Genomic DNA, 13,858 nt, shown 5'->3' on the forward strand with positions numbered 1-13,858 from the left:
GCAGTTGAAAAGCCAATATTGGCTCGAAATATAAGGAAAAAAATTATTTTATATATATATATATATATATATATATATATAAATTTGATGATTAAATATTGGATTTGCAATTATTTGATCATTCAATTTATATAAAAATAATTTTTTTTTCTCCTTATATTTCGAGCCAATATTGGATTGTAAAAAAGGCAAAAAAAAAACATAAAAAATAAATCAAAAACTATTTTCAGAAACGGGTCACGTACGATTTAGTGAGAACAACCTAATAACAGCTATCAATTATAATAATTGACGTGTGTAAAACATGTAACCCATAGCGAAAACAGCTATTATTTTCCAATTAAGACAGCGTTCAACAGAATAACAATTATAATAATTGACTCTCGCAAAAAACATGTAATCTTGTTGATATAAAACAGCTACCAATTATATTAATTGACTTGCGCGAAACTTGTAACCCATTGCGCGAAAAACAGCTATTATTTTCCAATTAGGACTGCGTTCAACAGAATACCAATTATAATAATTGACTTTCGCAAAACATATAATCTTGTTAATATAAAACAGCTATTATTTTTTTCAATTAATCATCATTTAGATATATTTAACTTTCATTTTCTTCCCAAGATTATACCTCAATGTTTCTAATTTTTTTTTTTATAGATAATCTTTTTTTCAAGGTTTCCATTTCCAACAAAAAAATGATAAACACAAAAGATACACAACACATATATTTTTTTTTTTAAAAAAAAAACAAATCATATTTATTTACATATCATACAATACAAAGATAAAAACATTCAATTTGTACATTCAAAAATTAATAATATCAAGATTGTTAAAATCGATGTCATCACCATTCAACCAGTCTTCCGAAAATATAGACAAATCTATTAGTGGTGTTTTGGGTTGAAATTCTAGACTTGATCCGTATTCCGTAGCATTATTAGTATTATTATTATTATTATTATTAGCAGGTGATATCGGTTCGTACATGGAGATCGAAGATGATGTTGAAGGAACGTCTTCCGTGATGTTAGCAGGAGATTTCGGTTCGTACATGGTGACCGATGTTGATGTTAAAGGAACGTCATTCGTGACAGGAGATATCTGATCATACATGGTGAAAGATGATGATGATGAAAGAACGTCATTGGTAGCACTCAAAGATTCGATTTGCTCTCCTTGTTCTGGTGGTGGTTGTACGACAAATTCGACGAATATCATTTGTTGTTGTTGTTGTTGTTGCTGCTGCTGCTGAGGACAATATGTGGCACAATGATAAAGACTTTTCACGGAACATTTTCTTTCATCGTTGAACCTTGCAATTTTAAATTTCAGTTTCAAATCGGATAAACTCGACGATTTAATTCTAAAAAAGGAAAACAAACATTTTTGAGGGGTCACGATCACATACGTCGTTTCCGGAGCTATCGCAAAAATTCTGTCCGGACGCAACACGTAACCCCTAAAATGACCAAAATCCACGTCCGAGAAATTTCGTTCTCGCACCGAATAGGTTCTTTTTAATTCGTAATAGAATATCGGCACGTTTTTCGTTTGGATCACGTGATGTTCTTCAGCCGCCACGCTCCTGTATCCAAACGTAAAACCATATTTCACCAGAAAAATGTTTCTGTACAAAAAACTCAACCGCCGATCCGTGTTTTGTTTTTTGATTTTTGTAGTAGTCTTTTTTTGTTGTTGTTGTTGTTGTTCGCAGCAGTCATCGAAAAGAATCGGTCTTTTTAATTTTCTGTGTACTTTGAACCATTCCAACGCACGCAATTCGTTGGACGACAATCCCTCGAATAAACTCCGCTGGAAATTTTCTTCGACCAGAGCAGTCTTTTTGTCTATCCTCGCAAATCGAACTCTGTGCGAATCCATTTCTATGTAAAAAATGAACGGAATCGATAGCGAGCGAAACCGTTGAATAAATTCAGATGGATGCGTCTTTTTACATAGCATCTCGAGATCCAATTCGTTCAAGTCCAAAACATTGTCCACGACAGATACGTCGGGAAACACATCCAAATTTTTTTCCATGTCTAACCTTTTACGGTGGTATAGAATGAGTCTTTTATTTGCTCCAGAGAACGAGCTTTTATATACAGCAGCAGCAGCAGCGATGACGTCCATAAACGTCATCAATTGATGACGTCGACACGTTATGTAAGTTTTTCTGTTATCGATTGTGGCATCGAGGCTACGACAAATAAAAAAAAAAATCAATGAACAATCGGCATTCTCCAAACATCCACCAAGAGTCGTGATGCCAACATCATTTCGAAACGATGGCAATCCGGATCAAAGCAACTGGGACATACATTATCGCGATAGTATTCATTTCTCTTTTCAATCATACCTTCCATATACATTTGAGTCATGGGTATACCATTTTCCATCGCGTATTTCTTTAATAAATTATAAGTCGGACCATTCGCGGCAAATAACATTTCGGAACAATGCAATCTTCCCAAGTCAAACACTAAATATTTCATTTCGAACGGTCCATCGCGACTCAGGAAAGCTATTCCGTTACTCACAGAGTATCCTTTTTGAGGATGAGCTGCCACGATAGCCGGAACGTGTGAAAAAAACGAAATGGGTCTATTTTTTTTCTCCGATTTCAATTCGTCGGCAAATAAAATTCTTCTAGATTCTTGTGCCGTTTCGGAAACGCATACCGATCGACTCGGTGTACAAACTTTTTTTTCCACTTTTCGTTTCTTGTAATTTTTTTTCCCGTCAATAAATTGCCTTTTTCCGGTGCTAGTAGATTGTCGTCCATCATTTTGTTGCTCCACGAAAAATTGGTCGTCTGTAGGGTTGGTGGTGGTGGTGGTGGTAGATTGTCGTCCATCATTTTCATCATTTTGTTGCTCCACGAAAAATTGTTCGTGTTCATCGTCTGTCGGGTTGAGTTCAATAAAATCCATTTTATATATATATATATATATATATATTTTTTTGGTGGTGTTGTTGTTGTTCTTTGCAAATCTCTCGAGAGACACGAGTTACAATGAATGAAAACGTCGAAATACCGCGCTTTTATAATCAGAAAACAACCTATCTCGCGCGATAATCTTGTTTACGCATGCGCAGTTACATTTGTTTACGCATGCGCAGTTACTTTTTTTTTTTTTTTTTTTTTTTTTTTTTTTTTTTTTTTTTTTTTTTTTTTTTTTTATCTAAAAAAAATTTGACTAAATGGATTAAAAATTTTTTGACAAGGGGGGATATTCTATAGTATAGAAAATACTGGGTGAATTTGCACATTGACTAAATGGATTAAAAAAGATTAGTTTGAATTATAAATCATTAGGATAAATTTGACAATTTAATGCATTCTTGAATAATTCAACAAGGAGAGATCCTATAATATAGTAAATACCACTATCTCGGGTGAATTTGTACATATCGAAAAATTGACTGAATGGATTAAAAAAGATTAGTTTGTGTTTTAACGGGTATTAAATTTTTTTATGCTCACAGTGTAGAAAGAATGTTCCATCAGTTGTACGATGCCAATATAAATCATTAGGATAAATTTGACAATTTAATGCATTCTTGACAAATTCAACAAGGAGAGATTCTATAGTATAATAAATACCGCTGAAGAAAAAAGGGTATATGAGAAATTGAACGAAAAAGTGAACAAACAGTTTCAAAAAAAACTCCAGCAAAGGAACTAGAGGTAACGCTTCTTCGATTACAGCAATGTTGCAATCATATTAGCTTACTGAACAAGGATACGAGTAATTTATTAGAAGATTCAATATCGGATAGTGTATCAGATCTAACAAAATCTATATCAAGTTCGTTACAATTCTCACCTCCCGAGCTACAACAATCGTACGATTCTTGTGAGACAGCAAGCGTCAACGTAAGCCTCTCCGAATTTCAAGATTGTGATTTGAAATTCGGAGAAGCTTATGCTTCTTCGGTTACAGCAATGTTGTAATCATATTAGCGAGCACGAATGATTTATTAGAAGATTCAATATCGGATAGTGTATCAGATCTAACAAAACCTATAACGTAAGCCTCTCCGAATTTCAAGATTGTGATTTGAAATTCGGAGAAGCTTATGCTGTTTGGAAAAAGGTTTCATTTCGAAATCAATAGATCGCAGTATGTCATTTGGAAAAAAGGTTTCATTTCGAAAGCAATAGATCGCAGTATGTCGTTTGAAATATTAGTAGTATGCTTTTACAATTCAACGTGTCAAAAACACATCTTGGAAAAAAAAAAAAAAAAAAAAAAAAAAAAAAAAAAAAAAAAAAAAAAAAAAAAAAAATTTGAATGCTGGCAAGGTGGCATTCAAAAGAGTTTTTCGCAATTTGAATTGCAATACCTGTATGATCTTAGCTTCAGCGGTCAAGTGAATTCCGGATGTCGTTAGATGAATTCCCAGAGAGGATGGACCAATACATGATGATGAATGGAAACAGCATCGAGAACATTAGTCGGAATCCAGAGTCATTTGAACACATTCTAGAGGACTTTTACAATTCAACGTGTCAAAAACACATCTTGGAATGAAGCACGAAAAAAAAAAAAAAAAAAAAAAAAAAAAAAAAAAAAAAAATATATATATATATATATATATATATATATATAGCGGTTTTTTTTTTTTTTTTTTTTTTTTTTTTTTTTTTTTTTTTTTTTTTTTTTTTTTTGTGAGTTGTCAAACTTTTTGACACGTTGAAAATTTTTTAGGTGTCAGATTCATAATCAGAATCGTTATCATTCATCTCTTCCTCTTCATTTTCTTGTTGTTGTTGTTGTTGTTGTTGTTGTTCCGAAACAAGATCAACATTTTCATCGCCATTTTCTTCTTCTTCTTCTTCTTCTTCTGGTTCGACGACGACATCTTTTCGTTCATTTTTTTCTTCGTCGAGTTTCATTTTTTTTCCATCTTTGGGTTTTTTTTGTGTTTCTTTGTGTTGTCTCTTGCGTTGTTTTTGTTGTGGTTGTTCGTTATTCTCGTTCCATTTCTTTTTAATAAACTCCAGATGTGCACTGATATTAAATAAATAATATTCAGACCAATCTTGATCTTCTTGACGCAAGACTTTTCGTCGATTGTCATCGCTTTCGTTCGTTACCGTCAATGCTCGATCGATAATTTTATAAACGCGATTCGGATCCCGTATTTGCTCGTGTAAATATCTGACGTAAAATACTTGACACGCCATGGGATCGTGTACACACGATTCGTCGGGTGTCAGAGGATAACGTAAATTTTCAATATATTTTCTAAAGTCGACGACCGTTTTTTTCCCTTCTTCTATTTTGTCGTCTTTTTGCTCTTCTGTTGTTGTTGTTGTTGTTGTTGCTTCTTCTTCATCGTTTTTGGTTTCGAATTGATTCTGACCACGACGATATTTTCGTTTCGCCGGTTTTTGTTGTTGGCGATCCGAAGCGAAAAGAATTTCTAATGCCGAACGATTGACGAATTTATATTTTTTATTCATGATACCCGCACATTTCGTCAATTCGATTTTCGGCACGTAATCTTTACTCAGCACCGATTCGATGATACTCTTTTCCTCATTTGTGAAAAGTATCGCGTTCAATTTATAAATCTCGTACAATCGCAATTGACATTCCCGATGAACTTTGATGAAACTTTGACCGTTATTTTGTTGTTGTAAAATAAAAAACTCTGTCAATCCGTTCCAAAAATGAGGTCCGTTTAAAATATGGGCAATTTTTTCCAAAATTCGTAAATGAATCGTATGGAGAGAAACGTATTCGTTTTTTCCGACTCTATTTTCATTATTATTAGTATTATTATCATCATCATCATGTCGATGACGATATTCTTGTAATAATAAACGTTCCAGAACATATTTCAAATTTATATCGACCCTCGACGATGATGAAATGGGGCGGACGGTATCTACCATATTATTATTCTTCGTTACAATTCGTTGTCTTTGTTAGAAAAATAGATTATTCAAAGTGTAAAAAATGTTTTTCAATTTATACAACTCCGACACAGATTCGACACACACACATGAAAAAAAAAAAAAAAAAAAAAAAAAAAAAAAAAAAAAAAAAAAAAATTTTTTTTTTTTTTTTTTTTTTTTTTTTTTTTTTTTTTTCATGTGTGTGTGTCGAATCTGTGTCGCTTGTTTTACATGATTTTTTTTCCCCCGAAAAGGGTGTTAATCGCCAATCGTATTCATAAAACCATATCCAAATGCACATTCCTTTAAATCGTTTAAAGAAATGCCGTTAGAAATATCGGTACATTCGTGCGCTCGTTTTCGGAACGCTTTCATTCTTTCCATCAATAACTGCCATTCGTATTTTTGAGCTTTCAATTCATCTTTGCTCGATTTATAGCGAATGCAAACGTCGTTGTCGTCTTTAATTTTTTCCTTTTCCGTGGTGACGATACATTGCGGATCACAGCAATAGACGAATTTGTGTAAATTTTGAGCTTCTTTGAGAAAAAAATATCCATTTTTAATCATGGGGTTAAAAGTCACGAGAATATTCAGATATTTTTCGGCAGTTTCAAAAACCGGATCCAAATAAGCTTCGAGAATCGAAAAAATTTGTTTTTTACGTAGATCATCGTCGATCGCAGAGTCATTCCAGCTTTCCAGAAAACGTTCCAATTTCATGACGGCAAAATTAAACTGAATATTGACGATATCGTAAATGGCTTTCCATTCGCGAGCCATTTCGATAAAATGAGGACATTTTTTTATGTTTTTCGGAAAGTTTGAAACATGTTCCGTTACTTTTGTTGTTGCGAGATGTTTTTCAGCAATCAATGTAGACATGCTTACCGATACACAAAAATGAAAAAAAAATAAAGGATTTGAAATTTATTTTTGATAAAGAGGTTGTGTATCGTTATATCGTTATTAGTGTCATTAAAAAAAAAAAAAAAAAAAAAAAAAAAAAAAAAAAAAAAAAAAAAAAAAAAAATATATATATATATATATATATATATATATATATATATATATATATTTTTTTTTTTTTTTTTTTTTTTTTTTTTTTTTTTTTTTTCCTTACTCCAATTTTTTCAAGTGGTCCCGCAGAGAGGATTTCGTCCAATCCATGTTTTTGCAAACAAATTCGACGATCACATTCAGAGTTTGCGACGTTTTGTCTAATCCAACCCTCAACTCGTCGTTCCATTTCGTCACCATATTCATGAAATTGCGATACATTTGTTTCATTTTTCTCTGATTTTCTTTCAACTCACGTTGACATTCCGCTCGAACCTTTTCAATTTCCACGTCTTTTCGTATCAGTTTCATGTCGCATTCCGCGTGAACCATTTTCAATTCGTATTTTCTCAATTCTTCTTTCAATGCCTCGTTTTCGCGTTTCAACATTTCGATTTCGCGTTTCGTTTTCGCTCTGTAGTCCGATTTGAATTGTTCCATCAAATCTGCGAATCGTTTTTGACTCTGACTTAATTCATAAAACACTTTACCGTCCAACGCCTCGTAGAAAAAATTACCGAGCGAAATTTGTCTCGCCATCCATTCCCGCGGCGATAATAATAATAACGTCTCGTTCGAAACGTTTTCTTTCAAGAGCATCGAATAATCGTTCGACAAATACAACGACGATAATAATTTTGTACCATTTTTTCGTTTGAAACTTTTCACGAAACCGTCGGGTTCCAACGTCTTTCTCAAGGGAACTACACATCGAATCGAAGCACACGCTTCCAATATCGGTGCAACCCATTCTCTCTTACCGGTCGAATAATTCATTTTCTTTCTCAAATGCCACCCGTCGATTCGCTTGTTACCGTTGGATTGGAGCAAATAAGATTGTAATCCCCCGGGAAAACACAAACTCATAAATAACGCGGCGTGATACATGACGGGTCGCTGGATATAATAATGTTTTCGATCATCATCATCATCATCATTTCCGCCGCCACGAAGCGTTTTATCTCTTTCCAAAGTTCCATCGCACGAAGATTTCGGCATGGAAACGTAAGCGATAGTCCTCGCCAAATGTATCGCGGTTTTGATCGGTTTACACAATTTTAATTTTTCGCCTTTCGCGACGCGTTTCGTTTTAGACTGCACGCGATCGTACATTTGCTTGAAAGCTAGCGGACCGTTCAACGAAACAATTATCATGTGACGATGATGGATATTTTTCCAATTCTTCTCGTCGTCGTCGCCACCACACGTGCGATAAACTTTGGACGTTGTTTTAAATCCGTCGCATAAACAACTCCAAGGCAAGACGATCAATCGCTGCTCGTTTTTCATCATTTCCGAAGAAAACGTATCGAAAAGCGTCGCTTTGATCATGACGTGGTACCAAGTAGGATCATCTAGACAAATATATTTATCCATCACAAATTCGAAATCGGAACCCAATCCCGATTCCTCGCTGAAAATACCACGGGGTTGTTCACTACTACTACTACCACTCGTCACCGTCCAATCGCGAAACCTTTTCAATAAACCATCGATTTCGTAAAACGATTCGTAACCGGGTCTTTTTTTCTCATCCTCGTTCTTCATTTGTTTGGCTCGACACGTCAATTTAATTTCACCCGTTCGAGAATCGTAACAAGACTCGCAAAACGACAAATCCTTCTTCTTTTTTAAAGAAGGTTCGAGTTTTCGTTTTTGCGAGTTTATTTTCTTTTCGATTCTTTGCAACAAACATTCCGAAGAGTGATTCGCGTTATTTTTTAAACCCGGAACCGAAAACGTTTTGCCACACCATAGACAGGATACCCTTTCGCCAAAGATGCAATGTTCTTTTTGCACGTGTTTCGACATGTTACCCACCGAGATTTCTTTGCGACATTTATAACAAGACAATAAAAAGTCACCATATTTTTTTATACGAAAACAATAACCCTTACGTCCGAGCTGACGTTTTAAATCCTTCATACTCTTTCGATTATATAAAATATTTATTTTTTTCCCCTTATCCAAGTCCAAATTTAATCGTCAATGAAATTTATAATTATTTGAAAAAAAAAAAAAAAAAAAAAAAAAAAAAAAAAAAAAAAAAAAATATATATATATATATATATATATATATATTTTTTTTTTTTTTTTTTTTTTAAATTATTTTTTTTTTAAATTATAATTTTTTTTTTTTTTTTTTTTTTTTTTTTTTTTTTTTTTTTTTTTTGAACTAAGAAGAGAGAGTTGTAAATTTTTAAGAATTGTAATGTTCTCTGGTTAAACTCTCAACGTTTTGCAAACGATCTTATTTCGACCGATCCTTTTTTTTTATACGTTCGGCGTAAAAGGTTTCTTTTCGAAATCAATAGATTATATTTTGCAATCTATCATATTTTTTGAAATTTAACGTTTCAACCACATTTTGTAATGTATCGAATATGAAATTTAACGTTTCAACCACATTTTGCAATCTATCGAGTTTAAAAATTCAAACATTTTGCAAACGAGCTTCTTTCGACCGATCCTTTTATACGCTCGCGTAAAAAGGTTTCATTTCAAAAAAATCAATGGATTACGGTACGTTTGTAAAACGTTACATTTCAAAATCAATACATTACGGTACGTGCGTAAAACTTTACATTTCAAATCGATAGATTGCGGCATGTCGTTCAAAGTGTACCACCGGTTTGAAAAATAAAAAGCGAAGGCACGCAGAAGTTTTTTCATTTTGTAATGTATCGAGTTTGAAATTTAACGTTTCAACCATATTTCGCAAATCTATCGAGTTTGAAATTCAACGATGTTTACCACATACTAAACGATCATATTTTTTTAAAATTCGACTATTTGCAAAAATATCTTCTTCTGACCGATTCTTTTTTTATACATTCGCGTAAAAGGTTTCCTTTCAAAATCAATACATTACGGTACGTTTGTAAAAGGTTTCCTTTCAAAATCAATACATTACGGTACGTTCGTAAAAATTTACATTTCAAATCTATATATTATGTCGTTCAAAACGTACCGGTTCGAAAAACGAAAATCGAAGGAAAGCTGAAGTTTTTTTTGTAAACGGTCGCATTCAGAACGGGTAGATTTCGTAAAAATGTCACGCATTTCAAAAAAAAAAATCAAATAATGCGAGAGAGCGAAAAAAACGTGACGAACGGGCTCGTCGCACAAACACGAATGACGCTCTCGAAAAAGTGACAAATTGCCAAAACAATCGCGCATGCGCAATGAAATATTTTTTTTTTTTTTTTTTTTTTTTTTTTTTTTTTTTTTTTTTTTTTTCAAGGTTAACTTTTTAGTCGAGTTTGCAATTCAGAGTTGTTTTTTTATCCTTATTTTTTTGAAATCTATCCTATTTTTTTGAAAATTTAACGTTGCAACCATATTTTGTAATGTATCGAGTTTGAAATTTAACCTTTTTTATGCGTTCGCGTAAAAGGTTTCCTTTCAAAATCAATACATTACGGTACGTTCGTAAAAGGTTTCCTTTTAAAATCAATACATTACGGTACGTTTGTAAAAGGTTTCCTTTCAAAATCAATACATTACGTTACGTTTGTAAACCTTTACGTTTCAAATCGATTGATTACAGTATGTCCTTCAGAACGTACCCGTTTGAAAAACAAAAGTCGGCGAAACGCAGCATTCTTTTCGTAAACGGTTGCATTCAGAACGGGTACATTTCGTAAAAAATGTCGAACATTTCAAAAAATCGAAAAAAGAGAGAGGGAGCGAAAAAAAACGTGGCGAACGGCCTCGCCGCACAAACACAAATGACGCTCTCGAAAAAGTGACAAATTGCCAAAACGTTCGCGCATGCGCAATGCAAATATAATTTTTTTTTTTTTTTTTTTTTTTTTTTTTTTTTTTTAAATATTTTTTTTTTTTTTTTTTTTTTTTTTTTTTTTTTTTTTTTTTTTTTTTTTTTGAGTGACCTAGATTCGAAGCGATCTCGTTGCAAAAAAATTCATTTACAAACTCGTTTTTTCATTCGAAATCCAAACTTTTTATGAAATATTTCGTTATTTTTTGGTTTTTTTACGTTAAAATACGCGTCCTCTTTAGAAAATAACGCAAATATTCCTACAAATTACCGTTGCGCAAAGTATTTTTCATGTGTCGTGCAAAGGGGAAAATGTCGAGGGGAAAAGGCCAGGGATACTATGGAGTTGCAAGCTAGCCCAAAATCGTTTTTTCCAAGCTAGCTCGAACGATCAATTTTCAAAGAACGAATTTTAAAATTTATTTCCAAACTCCCCAAGTGGTGTATCACGTGACCTTTATGACGTCATACATATCACGTGACCTTTATGACGTCATACATATCACGTGACCTTTATGACATCATACATATCACATGACCTTTATGACATATCACGTGACCTTTATGACGTCACACATATCACGTGACCTTTATGACATATCACGTGACCTTTATGACAGATCACGTTACCTTTATGGCGTCAACAAAATCAAAATGAATTTGTGGTGGTTCATCAATGTATTTGCTTATTACAACAAATTGAATAAAAAAATTCAACGAAAGATGGATAGATACACACACACACATGATAAATACAAATTTTATTTTAGTTTTTTAGATTGGACCCACCACAACCACGACCCGATGTTAAAAATTATTTATTTAACATCGTCCAATCTAAAAAAAATACCATTACCATTATATATTTTTTTTGAACCATACCATTTCGATTCATATATTTGAATCGTTTCGAGACACACAAATTTTATTTTATCTTTTTTATAGATTGGGCCCACCACAACCACGACCCGATGTTAAAAATTATTTATTTAACATCATCCAATCTAAAAAATACCATTACCAAATTTTTTTGAACCATACCATTTCGATTCATGAATCGTTTCAAGATATATACACACACAAATTTTATAATTTTTTTTTAGATTGGGCCCACCACAACCACGACCCGATGTTAAAAATTATTAATTAACATCGTCCAATCTAAAAAAAACAATACCATTACCAAATACCATTTCGATTCATATATTTGAATCGCTTCGAGATATATACACACACACACAAATTTTATATATATTTTTTTTAGATTGGGCCCACCACAACCACGACCCGATGTTAAAAATTATTTATTTAACATCGTCCAATCTAATAAATACCATTACCAAATTTTTTTTTGAACCATACCATTTCGATTCATGAATCGTTTCAAGATATATACACACACAAATTTTATAATTTTTTTTAGATTGGGCCCACCACAACCACGACCCGATGTTAAAAATTATTTATTTAACATCGTCCAATCTAAAAAAACAATACCATTACCCAAATACCATTTCGATTCATATATTTGAATAGTTTCGAGATATATACACACACACACACACACAAATTTTATATATTTTTTTTTAGATTGGGCCCACCACAACCACGACCCGATGTTAAAAATTATTTATTTAACATCGTCCAATCTAAAAAAAACCATTACAAGATGCTCAAAAAACATAAAGTTTCGAGACTTACATGAAATATTTTGAGTGCTCGAAACATAAAGTCTCGAGACTTACATAAAAATATTTTGTGGTGCTCAAAAAACATAAAGTTTCGAGACTTACATGAAATATTTTGAGAAACATAAAGTTTCGAGACTTTTATATATATAGTTTCAAGGTTCAAAACGTAAAGTTTCGAGACCCATAATATTATGTACTCAAAAAAACATTCGAGACGCGATTATTTTGACGCAAACCGATAAATTTCGAGACGCGATTATTTTGACGCAAACCGATAAATTTCGAGACACGATTAATTTTTTATTTTTTATTCCTCCGATATTCACATCGTTTACGCGATCGTTTTGGCGGTTCATCTGCAGATTTCTGTATATTTCATCTTCGTTCCATCTTCATTTCATCTTCATAGGCCATTTTCATTTTCTGTCTTCATCTGTCCTGTAAGAGAAAAAGCACACACAGACAACACAAAGCACACGTAAAACATACACAAAGCACACATAAAACATATATAAAACAATAAGAGAGAGCGCTCAAATTAATATTTTAAAGTCAAAAACAATTTAAATTTAATGCCGGCAATATCATTATAAATTAAAATAGAATATAAAAAATCATACTTACTCATCTTTATCCGTTGTCACGGGGAATAGTTCGTGGAATCCATATTATATTCCCCGGGTCCTCTTCATCTGTCCTGTAAGAGAAGTACACATACATATACAACAATATTAGTTCCCAACGTCTTTGTTTTGCGATCGAGGTGTGTGTAAAAAAAAATTAGATAGATAGATAGAGAGTTTAATTTATTTTTTTTTTAAAAAAAACATTTAAACACCAGCAATTCAAAGACATGAAACAGAGAGGAACTAATAAAATAGAATAGAACAAATCATAAACAAAAATGTACTTACCCATCTTCATCTGTCGGAATTCCACACAAAACTTGGTCTTCATCTGTAAGGCATCAGTTGATAGGCATCCACGTCCAGAAAGCATCGGTGTTGAAGTCCAGGAAACAGCAGGCGAAGATTCACTTCCAGAGCATCGGTGTTGTGAAGTCCAGGAAACAGCAGGCGAAGATCCACAGCATCGGTTGATAGGCATCCACGTCCAGAGCATCAGTTGAGGCATCTGCAGCAAGTGAAGATCCACAGCATCGGTTGAAGTGAAGATTCCAAGTCCACGGCATCAGTTGAGGCAACTACAGCAGGTGAAGTCCAGAGCATCCGTTGCGAAGATTTCCAAGTCCAGGGCATCGATTGAGGCATCCACAGCAGACAAAGTCCACGGCATCAGTTGATAGGCATCTACAGCAGGTGAAGAACCTGAAAAGAAACAAAAAAAAATACGGCAGCAACAAAAAATAAAAACACACAAGCATATATACATACAAATACAACACAA

The 13,858-nt window shown here is 33.2% G+C and overlaps 1 protein-coding gene across 1 annotated transcript; it reads right to left on the reverse strand.

Annotated features, from left to right (window-relative positions):
* Positions 1–813: 813 nt before the first annotated feature.
* Positions 814–2,942, reverse strand: LOC129229751 (uncharacterized). Its single transcript, XM_054864121.1, has 2 exons — positions 2,764–2,942; positions 814–1,372 (listed from the first exon to the last, which is right to left on the reverse strand). The coding sequence occupies exons 1-2, from the start codon at positions 2,940–2,942 to the stop codon at positions 814–816; spliced, it is 738 nt and encodes a 245-aa protein (XP_054720096.1).
* Positions 2,943–13,858: the final 10,916 nt, after the last annotated feature.

Source organism: Uloborus diversus, chromosome 9 (genome assembly GCF_026930045.1).
Source record: "Uloborus diversus isolate 005 chromosome 9, Udiv.v.3.1, whole genome shotgun sequence".
NCBI lineage: Eukaryota > Metazoa > Arthropoda > Arachnida > Araneae > Uloboridae > Uloborus > Uloborus diversus.